General features: G+C 48.4%; 8 protein-coding genes across 8 annotated transcripts; 4 read left to right on the top strand and 4 right to left on the bottom strand.

Moving 5' to 3' along the window:
* Positions 1–347: 347 nt before the first annotated feature.
* Positions 348–2,306, top strand: P175DRAFT_0464105 (uncharacterized protein). The gene has a single exon (XM_040894839.1). It carries the CDS (start codon positions 430–432, stop codon positions 1,981–1,983), a length of 1,554 nt encoding a protein of 517 aa, XP_040750319.1. The 5' UTR covers positions 348–429; the 3' UTR covers positions 1,984–2,306.
* A 1,105-nt stretch (positions 2,307–3,411) lies between these two features.
* Positions 3,412–4,682, top strand: P175DRAFT_0518331 (uncharacterized protein; the record flags this gene model as incomplete). The annotated part of the gene is made up of 5 exons (XM_040899046.1): positions 3,412–3,513; positions 3,691–3,874; positions 4,005–4,026; positions 4,053–4,209; positions 4,302–4,682. The coding sequence occupies 5 exons, from the start codon at positions 3,412–3,414 to the stop codon at positions 4,452–4,454; spliced, it is 618 nt and encodes a 205-aa protein (XP_040750318.1). The 3' UTR covers positions 4,455–4,682.
* Positions 4,683–4,729: 47 nt separating this feature from the next.
* Positions 4,730–6,615, bottom strand: P175DRAFT_0518329 (MDR family MFS transporter; the record flags this gene model as incomplete). The annotated part of the gene is made up of 3 exons (XM_040899045.1): positions 4,730–5,377; positions 5,468–6,274; positions 6,334–6,615. The coding sequence occupies 3 exons, from the start codon at positions 6,613–6,615 to the stop codon at positions 4,730–4,732; spliced, it is 1,737 nt and encodes a 578-aa protein (XP_040750317.1).
* A 713-nt stretch (positions 6,616–7,328) lies between these two features.
* On the bottom strand, positions 7,329–9,662 carry glkA (glucokinase glkA). The gene is made up of 3 exons (XM_040897701.1): positions 9,390–9,662; positions 9,099–9,302; positions 7,329–9,033 (listed from the first exon to the last, which is right to left on the bottom strand). The coding sequence occupies exons 2-3, from the start codon at positions 9,276–9,278 to the stop codon at positions 7,729–7,731; spliced, it is 1,485 nt and encodes a 494-aa protein (XP_040750316.1). The 5' UTR covers positions 9,279–9,302; positions 9,390–9,662; the 3' UTR covers positions 7,329–7,728.
* Positions 9,663–10,660: 998 nt separating this feature from the next.
* P175DRAFT_0503741 (Mic19 family protein) lies at positions 10,661–12,000 on the top strand. The gene is made up of 3 exons (XM_040897700.1): positions 10,661–10,792; positions 11,078–11,135; positions 11,202–12,000. Exons 1-3 carry the CDS (start codon positions 10,734–10,736, stop codon positions 11,730–11,732), a joined length of 648 nt encoding a protein of 215 aa, XP_040750315.1. The 5' UTR covers positions 10,661–10,733; the 3' UTR covers positions 11,733–12,000.
* Positions 11,838–15,143, bottom strand: P175DRAFT_0339185 (ribonuclease P/MRP protein subunit POP1). The gene is made up of 2 exons (XM_040892876.1): positions 14,595–15,143; positions 11,838–14,442 (listed from the first exon to the last, which is right to left on the bottom strand). Exons 1-2 carry the CDS (start codon positions 14,937–14,939, stop codon positions 12,082–12,084), a joined length of 2,706 nt encoding a protein of 901 aa, XP_040750314.1. The 5' UTR covers positions 14,940–15,143; the 3' UTR covers positions 11,838–12,081.
* Positions 15,144–15,410: 267 nt separating this feature from the next.
* Positions 15,411–16,331, bottom strand: P175DRAFT_0503739 (peroxiredoxin family protein). The gene is made up of 4 exons (XM_040897699.1): positions 16,192–16,331; positions 15,834–16,110; positions 15,603–15,746; positions 15,411–15,534 (listed from the first exon to the last, which is right to left on the bottom strand). Exons 1-4 carry the CDS (start codon positions 16,239–16,241, stop codon positions 15,499–15,501), a joined length of 507 nt encoding a protein of 168 aa, XP_040750313.1. The 5' UTR covers positions 16,242–16,331; the 3' UTR covers positions 15,411–15,498.
* A 1,815-nt stretch (positions 16,332–18,146) lies between these two features.
* P175DRAFT_0525666 (nuclear transport factor 2 family protein) lies at positions 18,147–19,051 on the top strand (the record flags this gene model as incomplete). Its single annotated transcript, XM_040899422.1, has 2 exons — positions 18,147–18,226; positions 18,443–19,051. The coding sequence occupies 2 exons, from the start codon at positions 18,147–18,149 to the stop codon at positions 18,834–18,836; spliced, it is 474 nt and encodes a 157-aa protein (XP_040750312.1). The 3' UTR covers positions 18,837–19,051.
* Positions 19,052–19,719: the final 668 nt, after the last annotated feature.

The following is a 19,719-nucleotide window of genomic DNA, read 5'->3' as shown; positions in this document are numbered from 1 at the left end:
ACACGCTTATTCCACCAAGTCTTTTTTTTTTTTCACCCTTCCTTTTTACTTTAGGGATAGATGATTATGCAAATGGATGGGTGCACGCATCTACAGTATCCTCGCATAACTTGCTCATAACTTGCTAGGTTTAGGGTTTGTATTGGTTTAATAAATGGGCTAGATTAAATGAATTTAATCATGTTTTCCCTTCTGTTTTTAGTACCTTCTACATGTGCTGCGCCTTTATAGATGGTCGAATATTGTTGTGTGCTTGAGTATTAGTGCTGATGCCTGAAAAGATAGGCACACTACCCCGAAGGGCCTCCCGGAGGTATCACGATGATTCATTTCACCACCGCCACAATTCTCCCTTCACCGTCCCCAAACCATGCTTAGAGCGAAGATGATCTGAGATTGCCTCTTAAATTCTCTATATTCCTAACTGACATGAGTAATCCTAGTCTCATCGCCTGGGGCGTACCTCGTCTTGCCGAAATTCTCCCACTTGATGAAGAGTCTCTCATCCAGATCCTCACCTACGCTGGTGATCTATCCAAAGAAGAAGGCGCTGACCACCTCAAGAATCTTTTGGGAGATTCACCTATTGCATTTGAATTTATATCTGCCTTTAACTCACGACGAGAAGATCCCTCCCTTCGACAACCGCGCTCCGCCACCCCCCCACCTGCTCAAACGTCAAATGCTGGAAAGGGCGTGAAGAAAACCAAGAAAACAAAACCTCCCCTTCATAGCGCTGGGCCTCCACGGAGACCGGAGAATTTTGGAGATGTCACCGGGGGTTACAAGAAAGCGGACCAGGAGGAGGACTACATCTCCGGTAGGAGCAGGCCACAGGAACCAGGCTCAAGGAAGGCAGCAGATACTCTTCGACCAAGCAAGGGAATACCTTCACGCGAAGCTTCGGCAGCATCTTCGCGCAACCCGTCTCCCGCTCCTCCAGTAGGGAAGGCCCCACCCTCCGCAGCTGGACTAGTAATTTCGGACCTTCTTCCAAATGTCAAATCTAAGGCGGCGAAGCCTTCAAGAAGCGGCGCTGGGGGTTCTGGCACCGCAGCGCCTTCTTCGTCCAAAGGCTCCCTGACGACGAACAACATTTCTGATCTGACAGCTGCAATCGCTGCTTTAGAAGTATCTACAAATCCAACTTTATCAAACCAACCAAGGAAATGCGCTTGCTATGCGGCTATCCATCCGGTTTTTGCACCGGCTCCGAACTGTTTAAACTGCGGGAAGATTATCTGTTCTTTGGAGGGCCTTCAGCCCTGTTCATTTTGCGGAACTCCTTTGCTCTCGAATGAGGAAATTCAGGGCATGATCCGCGAATTGCGGGCGGAGCGAGGCCAAGAAAAAATGCGCGCGCACAACGAGAGTGTTCACCGCGAGGGCGGGCCTGGGCTGGGACCGGGCTCGTCTCCCAGCAAACTAGACGCCGCTCGGGCTCATCGTGACAAGCTACTCCAGTTCCAGGCGCAAAATGCCAAACGCACGCGAGTGGTAGACGAAGCGGCTGATTTTGAGACGCCCAATGTGTCGTCCACACTTTGGATGACTCCTTCGCAAAGAGCTTTGGCGCTCAAAAAGCAGCAGCGGATTATGCGCGAGATGGAGGAAAAAGCACGACCGGAGTGGGAGAAGAAGAAGACCGTGATGAGCTTGGATATTAAGGGTGGCCGCGTTACAAGGGTTTACCAAGCTGCACCTACGGAATCCAGTTCTGCTCCAGTGGACGAGCAAGAAGCAGAGGATCTCACTTACGATAGCAGCCAGAGAAGTAGCGAAGCGTTCAGCCATAATCCGTTACTGGCCGCTGGTGGGCTTATGCGACCTATTTGGAAGGCACCCGATGGGAAAACGGCGGATGGTCACCGGCAACGAAAGCAGACATGGCGTCGTGTTCAAGACGACGCCGAAAATGATAATGAACAATGGATTCTCGACGGGGGGATTCACGGGCACTCGGACTTGAATGTAGAGTCTTGAGAATCCAGTAGGTCTGTTTAACGTTCACATGAAGAAGAAGAAGAAGAAGAAGAAGAAGAAGAAGGAGCATTTTATTAGCCGGAAGTGCCTTTATATAGCTCCTGAGGACTTTTGGCACTGTATATAGAAGCTAGGTTAACCGCATTATAGAAATAATTCCTTGAATGGGAACGGCTCCTTCATGGGGGCTTTTACGAAGTTGACAAGCTTCCACATTACAACTGTGGATATTTCTTGAGCAATATTTAGCTATATATTATGGTTCCTCCTCTTATCTCCTTGTACAGCAGAGCTAAAATTACTTAAAATAGCCTGGCTAAATACCTTGGGTAAGTCAAAACGCCGTGAAGCATAGACTGGCCAACCATTAATAATTTTATGGGGTACTGTAAAGGATTCTTTAGCTCAGCTTGAGTAAACCTTTCAAGGATTGACTTGTCCTCTATTTCCTGGAGAATATTATTACTTTTAATATCTATTAGAATATATATTAGGGTAATACTATTTAACAAGTTGTATAAAGATACCTTACTGGTATAAACAAGCTTGTATTTATTATGTAGATAGTCTAGTACAAGAAAGATCTATACCAGACCAGGTTTAAGTAGGTCTTCAGTAAATCAATGGTAAAGATATCCAGTGCTTTCCTTATATATATAAGCATGGCCAGGGTGCTGTGAGTTCCCCTGATCTAGTTGCTTATAGATCTGAAACTCTTCCTGGTCACTTCTGTCGCGCATGTAGATTTTAAGTGACATGTATTGATGGCCTCTGCTTGTATTAGTAGGTTTAGTGTTTAGTTGAAATCAAGTGCCCCTAACTTACTCAAGATTGCGAGTGAGCCATACAGTAGAAGTAGTCCCAAATCCGAGTTTACTGATAATCTAGTATTTGGAACTAATCAAGTTACTAATGTTAGCAGGGTAATATTATTCTTATTTGAACTGCTCAAACTGTTCCTCCTCAAGCACCTCCACCGCTGGTGGGAAAACGTATAGGAGGGGAGGGACCCCGTCGAATGGCGTTTGTGACGCATTTCATGAGGTTTGCCATGATGGTGGCGATGAGTATGTGAACTACCTAGGTAGTTATTTATACTAAAATATAAGTAATCAGAAATACCTGAATAGGCAAATAAAGTAATTAAGGATTAACGATTGTAGGATCTGTACGGAGTAGAAGAGGAAGTCGACTATTTGGACTGCTGGAAGGACACGTGCCCCACACCCCTAACAACCCTTTCTTAAAGGTATCCCCGTATACATTTCTGACTTCTTCTCATTCTCATTCCCATCTTCATCTTCATCTTATCTCAATGACCTTCTCTACCTGAGCACCCTCCAAGACGCACTCCTCCTCCTCCTCCTCCTCCTCCTATTTACCTAGACCCGAACTCAGGCAACTAGGAAAGGAAAGGGAAAGGAAAGCATGCGCCCATCATCCCCCCTAACAACGACCTTGATCCAATCGACAATTCTAAACGCGATATCCAACGTCCTGGCCCAGATTATAGACCAGCATAAGAAACATGTACGTTGTACTTTCTCAACCCTTTCTTCTCAACCCGTTTCTTAGTTCGTAAAACCCCGACCAAATCCCTACCCTGCCTATCCCATCCATCCATACATACATACATACCATACCCCCCCCTAGTAAGAACCAAAACAAAAAAAAAAACAAAAACAAAATTGAATATGAACAAAAAAGAAAACATTCAGCTTAAACACCACCGCTTTAATCCAATTCGTCACCTATGCTATCATCATCTTGCCCCTGAACTACGCCTGGCAGCGATGGCTTGAGATTCGATATCCTGGGTTTCCCTCGTTCCGACGCATCACGGCGACGAACTCCTCCTCTACCGCTGCGACGACATCAACACCGACGATTAGTCTTCCTCGACTTGTCTCGGTTCCGGTTCCAGGTTCTGGTTCTGGTTCTGGTCCAGGGTTAGGGTTAGGGTTAGGCAGTGGCAGCGACAGCGACAATGGCGCTCTAGCAATCACCATCGACGATGGCAGCGGCGAAATCAAAGAAAAGCCCGTGCCTCGCAGCAGCAGCGGCAGCAGCAGCAGCGGCAGGAAACGATCCGGAATGTACAACTTTGCGATGAAGTTTCTGTTGGATCAGACGGTGGGGTCGGTGGCGAATATCGTGCTCTTCATTGTGTTGATTAATGGGTTGAAGGGGAGTGGGGGGGGTCGGATATATGGGTTGGTTTGTGAGGTAATGACGATCTCTTCTTCTTCTTCTTCTTCTTCTACGGCTATTGCCTGCTGCTGTTCTGCTCTCTTTGACTAACCAACCATGACCTGCAGGACTTTACCCCCATTATGATTGCCCGGCTCAAGTATAGACCGCTTGTTTCGACGTTGATGTACACGGTTGTGGCCCCGGATCGGAGAGTGGTGTTTGGCAGTGCGTGTGGGGTAATCTGGAGTGTGTATTTGAGTCTTTATGCTGCTGTTTAGCGAGGATGTGTGTGTGTGTGTGTGTGTGTGTGTGTGTGTACTACTAGTTATCTTGGAGTACTCCGTATACTGTTGTAGAGAGCTACGAGTACGAGTGTGGCACAGGTTATTCAACATATTGTATATGTATATGTATTGTATCTCTATTCCATCTAGGAGGGATTCCCAAAGATAAACCGAACGGAAAAAGAAAGAAAAGAAAGAAAGAAAGCACGGAAACACAACGAGTCTGATCCATCATAACTAGTTATCAGGTTCATGTGAGTCATTCACACCTAAGCTGCCGTCGCTTCAATCTTCTTCCCCTTAAGCGGCTTCCACGAGAGAGGAAGACACCCGATAAACGTACACGCTGCCATCGCGGCACTGCAGTAAAACGTCTGTACAAGCGCCTTGTTGTATGCCTGGAGCACAGTCGGCAAGACCTCAGACGAGACCATCGTTCGCACCATGGTCGCTCCCGCAGCAACGAGCTTAGCCCCATCGACGTTCGGCGCCTGCGCGGCCAGGTTCTTCAGCAGCTGGTTGTGGAAGATATTCTCGCACACAGAGATGAATATCGTGCCGCCAAGCATCTGGGCAAACACCTGCAGCGCTGTCCCGGTTGCAATGTCCTCCGCCGGCAGAACCGCCTGCACGACGATCAGCGGAGCCTGCATCCCCAGTCCGATCCCAATCCCGAGGATCACCAGGTACCCGATCCAGGCCGAGTGTGTGGTGTCGACCTGCCACGTTGTGATGAGGCCTGCACCCACGGCGAAGAAGATGGAACCGATGTACATAAGTGGAGTGTAATGTCCGAAGCGAGTGACCAGGATACCGGAAATTAAAATGAAGATGATGCACGAAAGAAGCATAGGGATACTCATAATGCCGGATTTGGTTGCAGTGACGCCTTTAATTGCTTGGAACCAGATGGGAATCTAAATTGAAAAAAAAAAAAAAAAAAAAAAAAAAAAAAAGGTTAGTTCATTATAGAGGATTAAGAAAAATTTGGGGGGGGGTGGACGCACATAGTACACGAACGAATAGAATCCAGCCCCCAGGGAGAAAGAGTAAATTGAAGCTCCCCAGATGTTGCGGTTCTTGAAAATGCGCCCAGGTACCGTAGCCTTTTCGCCCTGAAAGGATTCGACAATGATAAAGATAACGGTCAAGACTCCAAATAGACAGAAGAGAACAATGATGCGGGCATTGTCCCAGGCATACTCGGTCCCTCCCCATTGCAGAGCAAGGAGTATACAAATAATCGCTGGCACAAAGAAGAAAGAACCGACAAGGTCCAGCTGGTCGAGCTCATCCTTGAAGCTTGGAAGGGCCTTGATAGGTTTGGGGGCTTTGAAGAAAAAGGTAATAAAGACTAGAGTGATCCCCCCCAGAGGCAGGTTGATGTAGAAGCACCACCTCCAGGTGACATGATCTGTGAAAGCGCCACCCATCAAAGGGCCAGCGATACTGGCGACTCCGTACATGCTCCAGAGCCCTCCGGTGAACATGGGTCTTTTTTGGAGTGGCACGCACTGCGCCAGAATCAAAATGGCGCCCGAGAACAGCCCAGCGGACCCGATGCCAGCTATCGCACGTCCAATGATCAAAGCAAGTGAGTTTGGGGCCACTCCACAGATGAGAGAGCCGATCTCGAAGAATGCGAGGGCACTCAAAAAGACCCATTTAGTCGAGTAGAAGGTGTACATCTTTCCGAACTGTAGCGTCAACGCGCAGAAGGTAAGTAAATACGCACTTCCATACCAGCCTATATCACCCAGAGAGTTAAACTGATCCGTGATCTTTGGTATAGCCGTGGCTAGAATGGTGTTGTCCTATCAAGGGGTGAGCAGGATGTCGATGACTTTGCAGAAATCCCATGGCAAGTACTTACAATCGCCAAGCAAAAGACCGCCAGGCAAAGCCCAATGGTGATGATATAAAGCTCCCAAGATTGTGCGTACTCGACATTTTCTTCTGTGTCTTCGTCTTGTGTCTGCTGGTCTTTGTTGCCCTCCGTCAAGCTAGGGGCAAGTGAAGGGGAGCGTTCTCTGTCGGAAGGATCAAAGAGGGTGCTATCTCGGTCTGATGAACGGGTCGCGCTGTGTTCCTTTTCATTTTTCAGGGGGGTTTTGAGAATCGAATCCCCTACTTCGTGAGGGAGAGTATCTGCCATGATGGAGGATGGGTTTTCAAGAGAAAGGGTATGTTCTTATTCGTGTTGCGAGTAATACACGCCCTCAGAGACTGTGTCCAAGCCCACCAGTAGCGGGACGAATGCGGACAACAATCAGGGGTATGGCCCCAAAGATATTTGAATACCCCGAATTGACAGAAAGGTACATCAGCAAGCGTGGGAGGAGGGAAGTTTATAGAGAGGTACGTTGACATGACATATGTCGCATCATCTCCTTGAAGCAAACCATATTTTGCTATAGACCTGGGGGGGGGAACCCGCGGACCCCGTCGATTTATTCTGATTCACTACAAAATGCGTTGCTCGACTTTTAAGAGCCAATGGAATTTCGCTAAAAAATGACCCTGTCGGTGAAAATTCCATGCGTTTCTTTTTTATTTAAGCAAAGTGGCTGACGGCACCTCGAGTGATTCGCTCCTGCGGGCAAAGTATTCCCGTCGATTCTACTAGTATTCCCTGGCACTGCAAACCAGGTGATAATCTGAGCAAAGATCTTCCTTGTGGTGTCTCTACTACTAGGGTAGTCCCTTGCATTCATCATTGCCACGATAGTCCAGAGTATACAACCGGATTTCGCAAGTCTTGCAGGAATCTCCTAGCTGCATATGTATCTTAAGATAAGAGATCCCTAGAACTAAGGTAATATCAGATAGCCTTGGGATTGGTCCGACTCGAACACGCAGGAAACTCGGTGGCAGAATTTCATACCGACTGTTGGGTGCTGAGGTACGGAGAATCAAAAGACAACTCTTGTTATTGCTTCTGTCATCGAAGGTTATCTTGAGAGGTATATACTGAATTCTTTGTGATGCGTGCAGAAAGAAACACATAAGTAAGAACGCCATTCAATCCAGAAAATAATGATACATCTCCCTTCTTCCTAACCAGCTCCGCTTGTCGACACCAAGGACCCGACTACGGCCAGGGTAGAACCAGACCAGCATCCGGGAGGATAACCCGGGTGCGTATATGAAGAACATATCAAGACGCTTCGGCTAGTAGCAATACCCTTGAGGCCTATGCGATAAAAGAACAAGAGAGGTCGGAATAAGGAAGGGGGTCAAGAAAAGGAAAGTCGTCACCACATCTCAATCATTTCACGTTTTTGGACGCCCTTTTCTCCTCTTTACTTGCAACAAGCGCAATCAAAGCGGCCCCAACTCCGCTACCATCCTTGGAGATACCGATCCGTACCTTCTTCTCGCCAGCAGGGCCTAATTCCGGTACCTCTCGTAGGGCGTCCCTCATATACCCCTCAAAGCCGGGGTAAAATTCGACCAGACTTCCATCGACGCCAATGTCCACCATGTCATCGGTTTCCAGTTTACGCGTGGAAATGAGAATAGCAGCAAGAGGGACAGCACTCAGACGAGCAGCACGCTTGCCGATGGCGTGTACAATGGTTTGGATGGCCTTGCAATCAGTATCGCTGGGACGCTCGATCTTCAAGTGGTCCTTCAAAGCGAGCTTGGTCTCCTCGAAGCTAGGAGACTTATCAGCTTCGACCAAGCTGAGCAGACTAGTATCGACGCCCCATTGGCGGTAGAGGGACGAGCTCTCTGGGATATGAACATCCGACGACCCGTTAGGCTGAAGGAACCCTAGGGATTTATTGCGGTGCATATCCAGCAAGACCAGACGCAGAATCTCGCCAAGGAACATACCCGACACACGCTTCTCGAACATCTGGATGCCCGGGTTGTTGCTGTCAGCATCCAGCTGTTGATCGTATTTTGTGTTGGGCAAGACGCTCAGGTGGTTATCGAAGCTGCCCCATTCCGTGTTGATAATCATTTCGCCAGTCGATTTGTCGTAATTGGAGTGTTCAATTTTGTCCATCTTGGTAACTCTGTCAAGTTTTTCGAGGTAGGCTCCGTTTGTGCCTGTTCCGAAGATAGCACCCAGGAATGTCCCGGTAGCACCGGGTGATGTGTACGAACGAGCCATCAGGGTTCCCACGGTATCGTTGACCAGAGCGGCCACGCGAACCGGAAGTTCCAAATCATCCAGGGCATTCTGGAGAAGCGCGCAAACGTCCTGGCCCACAGCATCGGGGATGTTAAAGCCTTTGGTCCAGCGAATCAATGTACCCTTGTTAATCCCCAACTGACGCACGGGAAAGCTGAAGGTAAAACCCAGGTCAAATAAATCCTCCTCCGTTTTCCCCGCCCTCTTCCTTCGGAGATGAGCCTCGAAATGCTCATTGTGGTGAATACGCAGGAAGGCTTCAATCTGTCGAGCCAAAAACATGAAGAGATCCTTGGATGACCCTGAAGCCATCAACTCCCGAGGGATCATGATTTTCGACTGTGTAAGAGAGAAGGTATTGTCGCCATGAAGGTCAATTGAGCATACTCGGAAGTTGGTGCCTCCGAGATCTACAGCCAGATACAGGCCCTGCAAGGAAGGGAAGACAAGGTCAGAATCGCGGCCAAATTCAGATTTCTTGAATCATACACTACCTTCTCAGTGCCGTTGGGCACGGAAGTCACGAACGTCGGGATCTGGCTCAAGGTTGTATTCTCCTGGGACAATCCTTCATCCATCTCCCGAATATACTCCTTTACCCCACGCTGGACCTCCTCCGCGGGGTAATCGAACTCACGCGCGATGCGCGCAGCCTCTTGCAGCAAAGCAGACATGGTTGGCGGAGTAGTGACAACAAACTAGGCACAGGGGAGTTAGTGGAAAGGGATGGAATTAATGGACTTGAGGAGTAGGTTTAACAGTAGGAAAAGGAATCAATATCGTACTGATTGGGTATATATATATAATATATATATATATATATATGAGATGGGGGTTAGCTGATGAGGAGGGGTAGTAAGATGGAGGGGAAACGAAACGGAGCGTGGGATGCGACAATGGGGAAAAGTCTTGGAGGCGGCTGTGCAGAAGGAGCCTTAGGAAGTTAAATAAAACAATAACAAAGATAATAATACGGGGAATAAGAATGATGCATGAGCGAAGAAGAGGGAAGAAGAAGAAGAAGAAGAAGGAAAAGTCAATTGATCAATGCACAAAAAAACGCCATTGACGATAGAAACCGAGGGGGAGGAGGAGGAGGGGTTCGATGAGGTCAGTTTCTGTGGGTAAAACAGTAGCGGGAGAGTCGGGTCTGGCGGGGCACCAGAAAAGTAGTTACTACAGTACACATGGACTTTGCAATGGACTGGCTATACTCGATTATTATCATTAGATTATATCGTACTGATTCTTCTGATTATTGTTCACTGCTGCTACTATTGACTCGCCTATCTAAGTAACAATAAGAAAGAAAAGGATTCCAAGTTCCTGTTGAAGAATCGAATCCATCCAATTTCATCCATGACGCCATGAAACATAGTGGGGATGGTTTGGGCTCCTCTTCACCGGTGAGAAACAATGGTTAGGATAGGATCTTGCACAAGAGAAATGTAATGGCTTAGTTTGAGGTTTGAGGCTTTATGGAATCCATGACAAAGGGAAAAATAATAGTTACATACTCTGCAGGTGGGATGGCAGCCTGACAGACAATGCAAAATGCAGACTTGGTAGGTATATTCAAGAGGTAATATTTTCTCTTTCCCATGGGATCATGTATGCTTCTTTTACTTATATGAGGTCCATGGGCAAAACAACATACTATAGTATGTACGTCGTAGAGTTAGAAACAATCTCCAACAAATTCCCTTCCTCCCTCACATGTCTAACCTACCTAGGTAACTACCTAGGTAGTTCTCAACCCAAACAGGTGATAAGGCACAAAATCATTCGCCCAACTTATAATCAAGGGTCCTATCTAGGTACTCCGTACTCCGTGCTCTATACAGTACGGAGTAGAGAGAACCCTGGAAGCCGGTCGTGAAGTTCTTCCCAGAATGGTTAACAAATATTACTAATACAACCCACGTGACCTCCGCCGGCGGAAGTCGGCTGCAGAAGGACGATGCGCAATTATTCTCTCCGACAACGACGACGACGACGACGACAACGCTCAAATACCACACGAATCTCCTGCCTTTACGGTCATTGCTGCGTCGCATCGGGCCGACACATAACGGATCATATAGTAAAGGGGCCACAGGAGGAAAAGCCACTTCATTGAAACTCACATCATGGGCTCCGGTAGCTCTAAGCCCGAGGCATCGGCCGGGTCAAAACACATTTTCTCCAGGTATGATACTTCTTGTTTGGGTCATATCTCGCAGGGCCTTCTCGATCTTTTCATTTCCCCGCCCTGTGTGCTACCAGATGGATGATGGGAGACATGGAGGATGCGTGGTGTGCATCTCAATGGCTCGCGTGCGAAATCATATCAAGTCCTAGACCCTGGGCTTGCGGATTTCTATATCTCGATGCACACCAGAAAGATTTACACCCTCGAGGCTGTCCAGTTATCCATGCATGACAAATTCAACCCGCTAATGCTTTTTTTTTTTTTTCTTTCCAAAATCAACAGCAACTCCCCCATCCAATTCTCCTCGAACCTGGTCGACGGCCTCCAATCCAATGCCGAAGTACGTCTCTACCCCAGGGCGAATAAGCAGCCAAAACTCCAAAATCTAACAATCTCCTTCTTTTAGACCGACTCCTCCCGTGCAAAGACCCTTGAACTCCAAATCCAAGCCCGTGTATCGGAGGAACTCGAGCGCCTACGCGCCCGCGAGCAGCAGACCCTAGCTGAGATCGAAAAACGCCTTGCAGAAGTTAAAGACAGCGGGAACAACGCCGCCGCTACTACCTCCACACCAAGCCCCGCCAGCTACAGCTACAGCTACCCAGCTGGATCATTGGATCTCGACGCGCCCCGGATCCCCTTCGCCGGCCGCGAATACACACCTGTCCCCCCTGCTGCCGTTGAAGCCGCACAGCCAATCAACCGCGAGCTGAGCCGGGAGACGGTGAACACGGAGATTGAGGAGCTGCGGACGAAGCTTGCAGGCCGCAAGAAGCTGGCTGAGCTGGATGACGGCATTGAGAAGGCCAAGGCGGATGTGGTTAGCTGTTTGCGGTTGAATGATCGACGGCCGTTGGATTGCTGGAAGGAGGTGGCAGAATTTAAGAAGGAGGTTGCGAGACTGGAGTCGGCCTTTGTGGATAAGATTGTTGGTTAAGGATGAGAGGGTGTAGGATAATTTCTCTGCCTGTCCCCTCCCTCCCTCCCTCCCTGTCTTCCTTCTTTCTCGATCTCTTTCATGCTGTGTGAGTGTGAGTGTGTTATAAAATAGACTCGTTGGATTCTGTGTCGTGCTATCATGCTGTTGTGCTGTCGTGCATGTGTATACCTACTACTATCTACTTACATTGTGTCAGTTCAATGCTCATTTCCATTTAGAATATGTATACATTGTCAAGTTCTCTCTTAGAAGGTAAGCCCCAATAGAGGACATACAATTTACACAACTGCCCAAGTCTACTATAGTGAGTAACTCTACCTACCGGGTATCACAAAGATATAAAAACTCAAACAAGCTCCCAAGACCCCAGCCGCCCAATCGTCTCCCCAGCTCCTCGAACAATACACATATGCTTTTCTCTCTCTTGCGCCTTGGAGGAGGATTTTTTCTTCCCCAGACCCGGGACTGGACCACTAACCTTTGAGACCTGGATCGAGCCAATCCCGGTTCCCTTACCCTCAGACAGATTATAGTTCCCCGTCGTGATAAATCCAATGAGATCTTCCTCGCCCGGCAGAGCTAAGTGCTCTGGGCACTCATCTGAGACGGGGGTCAAGAGCGACGCAGCGAGACGCTGTCTAGCGTCTGCTTCGTCTTCTTTTTTGCCCACGCTTGTTATTCGCTCTCTGTCCTTTTCCTTTTGTTTGCTAGATGGTTGTTTGGATGCTAGGGCGATCCATCTCTGGCGGAGGTCTGGGTTGTTTGTTGGGAGCCGATAGATACGGGCTCGCGGGGTTGGACTGCCTCGGGCTTGGAGTGAGATCTTCACACTTGCAAGTGAGGAGGGGTTGTTATTTGTGCTGATTGCCAGGGTTGCCTGAGAAGTAGGGAGCTGGTGGATATTCAATGGGAGGCCAAGGCTAACGTCCGCAGGGGGTTCTCCGTCCGTCTTGCTATCAGATTTGGAGACTTCGTTGATCTCCTTGCTGGTATCCTGACCTTTGACGACAGGCTCATTATTAGTTGGGCTGATCAACCGCTCCCAATCGCAAGCCCAGCCGCGCCCGAACTCGCCCTTCTGGCCGTTTCCTAGATCAAGGGTGTCAAATTCAACCCTTCGTCCTTTCGGTCTCCGCTCCCATTCCTGCTTGGCCTTTTCCTGTTCACGTAATCCCCATTCCCAGCCGGCCTGGGTGCCTGGGAAATCCCCCGGGAACCATGGCTCTCCAGCTTCAAAGGCAAGCTGCTGCTGCTCTTTCAAGCCCCCGAATCTCAGTTTCCCTCCGCTGGAAAGCGGATAGTACATTAGGGAATACCATACGGGGAGTACACACTTCCAGGGGAGAAGAACAGTCCAAGTCCCTGGGGCATTGCTGTTCTTCGCCTGGGAGCTACTGCGAGTGGCAAGGATTATGACTGGGATTTGAGGATCTGAAGGTTCTGGAGAAGGGTGCTTCCCCACTCCAGCCTGGGTTCGTCGTCGGTTGATAGCCTTCTGGCTAGGTAGTTGGCGGGTAGCAGCTAAGCGGGTGGGACGGTCGAAGAGATCTGGCGGAGTTGTTTGGGTTTTGTCTGGAGGCCAAGAAGAGAGTAGCATGGCTAAGTCTTGGATCTGCTTTTCAGAAGATGGAGGCTTGAGTGTTTGAGGCGGGAAGTGAAGACGGGGATCGGATATAGAGAATGCCAACAGAGCATTTTGGGGTAGCGATGAAGGGTTCGAGACCCCTAACAGGGAGTTCCATGTGGCTTCTGTACTGCCTACGGGGATTTCCTTGTCGTTCGTTGCCAATGGACTCAAAGCCGAAATCAGCGCTTCTGTAGACCCCGGGCCCGTGACGTCGATGCTGCCTATCTCAAAGCGAAGATCCTCAACCATTACCGGTGGACTCTGCCTTTTCGAAATGCCCAGGAGCTCATTCCACAGCTGTAAGAACGCAGATGGGTGGACCCTAATGAACACTTTGGTTCTATCCTTGTGCTTCTGCTTCTGCTTCTTCTTGCCTTGGGCGGTATTCCCATCGTCATCAATATCAACCATTTCCACGTCCTCTACCACGCGCTGAGCACATCGAATCAATGTAATCGGCGCAATAGGCTTCCGCTGACCGTCATGTTCGACAGCCCAAGCTCGCAAGCTTCTCACTCCAGCCCTCCATTTTCTTCCCTTAACACCCCACGCGTCATCCCCGTTAACGCCGACAGCCCTCAGCACGCTTTCTAACGCTGCCTCAGTACCCTCCAACTGAATTGTAGACACATAGCTCATATCCCATGCCACCGCTCCCCTAGCTCCCCTAGCTCGATGAGTAGACCTGTAACTTTTCTCAGTCGGAGACAAAGGCAATGCAAACCTCCACAAAGGATCCTTCGTAGTCGTCATGTGCGCACGTTTCGCATGAAACAAGTGCGTTGGAAGCCAGGTCTTGCAGCGCTGCCGCTTCCTATATTTCGACTCTGGCGCCGGGGGTCGCGAAAGCTTGTTCTTCTTGATCTTAGGGACTCTCGGGGCGATATCGAACGCGTGGCCACCAGCTTCTTCTAACGATTTTTGTTCCTCTTTACCACGCTTTGCCTTCAAGGCAGCTCGCTTAGCTTTGGTCTTCGCGTTGAGGTTCTGCAGACGTCTGGCGGTTTCGAGACGAATACGCATTATCTCTGTCGGTTTTCGTCGTCGAGCCGTTACGGTGGGGGTGTTATCCTCGATCATCTACTCAGTTTAGTTCACGTAGAGATTAGCAACCCGTCATGAATCCCATCACTGAATCCTGTGAATTAATACAACAATGCAAGATACTTTGCGCGTATGAACCCCCCCCCTTTCCCAAACCAAAAAAGAAAAGAAAAGAAAAGAAGACCTACCTCTCTCTTCGCCCTTGCCCTCAACCTCCTTGGAACCCTCTTCACATTATGACTCGCCGTCCGCCTTCTCAGCGATCGAGGCACTCCTTGGAACGCACGACTGGTAAGCGCACCCTTTGAGCGCTGAATACCTGACTCCAGGGAACGGATTTCAAATTCTCGAGCGGCAAGATAAGCAGCAACATCGAGCTCTCCTGTTGCAGAGAGTGCAGCTTCAGACGACTGCACGGCTAGGGATCGGGCATCGTAAGTCTTTGCACGCTTGCGGGAAGCCGCGGTGTTGTTGTTCTGGTGGCCCTGGCCCGGAAAGGCAGACTTGCGCTTCGAGGGAGGATTGAGGGCCATGATAGCCCAGTTCGGACGTTTCAACTGAGCGAGAGGAGTTTTCGTATTTTCTTTTCTTTTTCTTTTGCTATCGGAATTGAAGCTTCGGAGGCCTGCAGCGTGACTGGCCTGGACTGAAGCTACCTCGTAATAATTTGTGCTGGATGGAACATGAAACTTTTTAGCGTGGCAGCCCTCCCGGCCGAAAGAAACACACCCCCAGGTGGGAACCAATAACAAGAGCAGTATAAGGAGGGGAACAGCCCATCAACGCTTTGATTCACGTAGATCTCATAGAAGCTGGGGTAAAATAATATTAAGCTTACTTCGTCTCCGTTTTTCTTCTTCACGGTTCACATCATTCTTCAGCTGACATCATCAATCGCTTAACGCGTATAGGGAAGAGAAGGAACAGAACAAATGTTTTCATAGCGTCGTAATTGCATTGCATTCCTCTATAGGGTGAAAAGGTCTAATTCTAATATGAATCGCTCTGCCTTTGCAGGTTATTACCCCACAGGTGGAATACGCCTGCATTCTACTAAGCACATGCCCTGTCTATCGGTTCTAATTAGTGCATTTACAGGTTCTTGATGACGGTCTCGGCGCTGGAGAACTGTAGCACAGAATGTGAGCATGAGTACAATCCAACAGGGTATATATGTATTATGCATCACAACTTACCTCGAGGTGGTTCTTGGCGGGTTCAAGAGCAGCATAGGTGATCTTGCCGTGGTCGATGACAATGGCAAAACGCTTGGTGCGGCCCTCCTCGTCGGCCCAGCCAACGCTCTTGGAGAACTTGGCATCGGGGTCGGACAGGAAAAGCTATAGGATTCCGTTAGTATGAGGGAACCAGCTTCTACCAAAAAAAAAAGAAGAAGAAAGAGAGCGATGCGTGACAAAAAAACGTACAATGTCGTCATTCTTGACACCGTTGGCCTTGCCCCAGGCGCTCATAACGTAGGCATCGTTGTAGGCGAGGACAGCAACAACATCGACACCCTTGGCACGGATCTCGGGAAGTCTCTCAATGTACTCGGGGACGTGGCGAGCAGAGCAGACAGGGGTGAAAGCACCGGGGAGGGCGAAGAGGATGACCTTCTTGTCGGCCCACTCCTTGGAGGCGTAGTAGTTGATGGGGATACCGCAAGAGGTGATCTCGCCCTTTTCCTCAGACCAGGGGATGTGACTAACCAAGCCTCGAGTGTTAGGGAGCAGAATGGCTACAGGATCATGAAAAGAGGGGGGTAAAGAGAATCTCAAGACTTACGAGAAGACAACGTCAGCGGGGAAGCTGTCACCGGCCTTGAATCCAGACATTGTGAAGGGTGTTAGAGAGTTGATTGGGATACTTGGAAGAAGTAGATAAGGTGAGGTAGGTGGAGAGATGAAGAAACGTTTTGAAGGAGGATTGAGGGAGGAAGTCCACCTTTTATAATGCGGGTACTGCGGGAGAGACAGGGAAAGACAAAGAGTGGAGAGGGTCGAGGTGGGAGAGGTATTATTATTAAATCGACGCGGATCCAGAAATTCAATTCCAGTTGGAGATCGCGCCTTCGAGAAACACAGCGAATGGCGCAGTAACCAGTGCCGGGCCGCAGAGAGGAAGACTATCAGTTGATCCGAATCAGAAAGATACCGAATCTTTTCGATTGGTGTAATTCGTATTATCAAGAAGACCGCCCGAGACACAGGGGCCCGCCAATGACTTTCCAGTACCTGACTTCGCAACCAAAATCCCCCACCATGGATGACCGTTTCGGTGATGCACCGCGCAATACTGGCTGTGGGTTATCTAGACCGAATGGGTTGACAAATCCACGGCTGAACTGGTGCAAATGAAATGATATCTATAGACTATCTCCTACAAGTTAGGTAGGAGGAGCAGTAGCAGCTACACCTTCCAACGAAAACTGCCATAATCTATCTGCTTGGTAGTCCCAACATATATATGCGAGGTCGGTATAGTGAGGGGGAATTAGACTACGAATATAATAAATAGAATTTCACACCGCACTTTCAGTGACTGACTCTTCGCTCAGAATTAGTTTCCATTCGCTTCCCTGTCCCGTTAGTCTCTTGAGTACAGGGTTCTCAATAACCCTCCTCTTGATAATCCCTGATAGAAAACCCATCCAAATTGCCCCTCCTTTTTCCTGACTTGTCACGATTCGATTTTAATGCTTTTTGTGCTTGACCCCAACACCAAGACCACCCACCGCCTTCCCCTTTCCGTCATGCTCGCCGTCCGAATATCTCACCGCCCGTATGTTACCCCTCCATAAGTTCGGCAGTATTTTCACGACCACGAAGTACCCGGCGGGTTTATCCCCGACTCCTCCGAGCAGAGCGTTTCTCGGAGGTAGGTTCTTTGTAGAAACAGACAATGAAAAAGAAACACGCACTGGAATACAGACCCGTATTTTTTAATACCGCTTCATGAATATTCTATTTCGCTGCTGGGAGGTTCGTCACTTCGTCCTCAACTATCCCGAGCCATCTATCGGATCTGGGCTCGGCTACTGTCGAAGTGGCGAGAATCTGATAAGATTTCATCCACGAGGTGGCTGCTTCATTGGGCGCTTTAGGGCGATCGCTAGCAACGTATCCCCGAAATTTTTGACTACAACATGCACCTACTAGTAGTGATAAAGAGTCTCTGTTTGCGAAGATTCTAAGATATATATCCCCGATTATCGGGCTTAGACTTCTTGCCATCTGGGTGGCCAAGTTGAAGCTGAAAGGCGATAACTTAGGTAGCGATTACTGATCAGTAAGGTCTAGAAGAGTTGCGGTTTACATCATTGCTGTGACCAAATTTTGGGCCAGGCTCGATTCTTTTTTGTCTTTTTCTTATTAAAAACAGATAGGTCTAAATGGCGCCACCTTACCCTAAGGTATTGTTTACATCCATCAAACATTACCCAAGAAAATATGGATAAAGAGAGCAAACTAGCACATAGATCGAAGGTCTCCTTATGTCTTCGGCGGAAAGATCTATATGAGACCGTATACATCCTATTCTATCATCCAATGCGCTTACCTACTGTCAGATAGGCAACCAACAATCCGGGATTTGGATTTTCGAAAACGGGCTTTGGTTATTGTTATCTGCGGCGCTACGCATAGACTGGAAACACGTGATGGAGCTTATAAATATGACATCGATAGAAATGACTCCTTTACAACAGTCTAGATTCTTTACCTATCCTGACTTGAGTAAGGATGGCAGACATTAAACCTCCGTTCACGGAAGAAACCGCAAGAAAGAAGGTCAAGGTAGCCCAGAATTTGTGGAATACCAAGTGAGTACCGATACATATGTCGAAACCCTATCTATTTATCTGCAATGACGGGTTGTAAGTGCATTGAATGCATGTATTTTGGATTTCATCCCTTACTTCTCTGAAACCATCCACTTCCATGCACCTGTACTGCTCATTCTTCTATGATCCCAGGTCTTCAATGACTCCCTCCTGTTTTAGCTGACTCGTTTACGCCTTATACTGATAATATGATAGGGATCCTGTCCGAATTGCTCAGGCATACACACCAGAGTGTATTTGGCGAAACCGAACCTCATTCCTCTCGGGGACAGAAGGAATAATCGCCTTTCTGACAGCCAAATGGAATCGTGAACGGAGCTACAGATTGCGCAAAGAACTCTTTTCTTTCACCGACGATCGCATCGCCGTACAGTTCTGGTACGAGTACCAGGATGCAGATGATGAAATGCGGTGGAAGCGATGCTACGGGCTTGAAGATTGGACTTTCGATAGGGAAACTGGAAAGATGCGCAAGCGAATGATGAGCGGGAATGATATCCTTATTGGACCTAATGGGAACGGCGAGGGACGGTGGTTTGTAGACGGGGTGGATGTCGAGGATGTGGTGATCGGGGAGGAACACTGGTGATTGATTCGAGGTGCGGCCTCCTTAACTGGGCTCTGAGTACGGAGTATAAAGTGATTATTTCGCTGTCGGTTGGCAGTTATTATAGGACCAGTATCGAGGTATCTAAGGTCGTCTTGGATTCCGGAGTACTACGCATTTCCAAATACGGTCGTTTCACTTTCATGTGTAATTGGAGCTGTGTAACACAGTCTTAGCTTTTAAATATGGAATTCCTCATCCTTGTAAACCATCTAAGCTTCGAACTAACGGCGATAGTGTGGTTGGAATGCCCCTTCGCTAGTAAACTATGTTAGGTTGGGATCAGGTTAATGCCCCTTCTCCCTTGGCTTCGCGGAATTGAACATATTCCCCCCCTGCGCTTCCACTTTCAATAAAGAAAGATAGATAGTAAGTGAGCGTGAGAGAAAGCCAACAAGCCTTCGTCAGTATTGCTTGATACACATGGTGTTGTATTTGCCTTGGACTTGAGCAGATAGGAGGTATCCGAGCAGAAAGGGACACTCACGTGCCATCTAGTCGCTGTGTGGCCTGGAAAGAGACATGATGGTATGTATAAAGCTTATACTTTCGAAATAAAGCGGGTCTGTAAGGTATTGAACTTAGAATTTCATATGTGAGACCAAGCCACGACCTGGCTGATCCAAGCCCATGTGGACTACTTCCAGTACTAGTAGTAGCTGTAATTCGAATTGCGTTAATCACCACTAATACCTCAAATAGGAGTGAATAACAACTAATACCAATCATATTCAGGTGTTTGAAGAGTTCAAGACTCAATGAAGATGCTTTTGTTAGGAAAAAAAAAGGAAGGGGCTGATGACTATGATGGTGTTGGTGGTGCATTCCACAAATTGAAGTCTTTTGATGGCTGGGGGATATGAGG

The sequence above is a fragment of the Aspergillus ochraceoroseus genome (genome assembly GCF_002846915.1).
Source record: "Aspergillus ochraceoroseus IBT 24754 chromosome Unknown P175scaffold_7, whole genome shotgun sequence".
NCBI classification, from domain to species: Eukaryota; Fungi; Ascomycota; class Eurotiomycetes; order Eurotiales; family Aspergillaceae; genus Aspergillus; species Aspergillus ochraceoroseus.
This window is presented reverse-complemented; position numbering and strand designations above follow the sequence as displayed.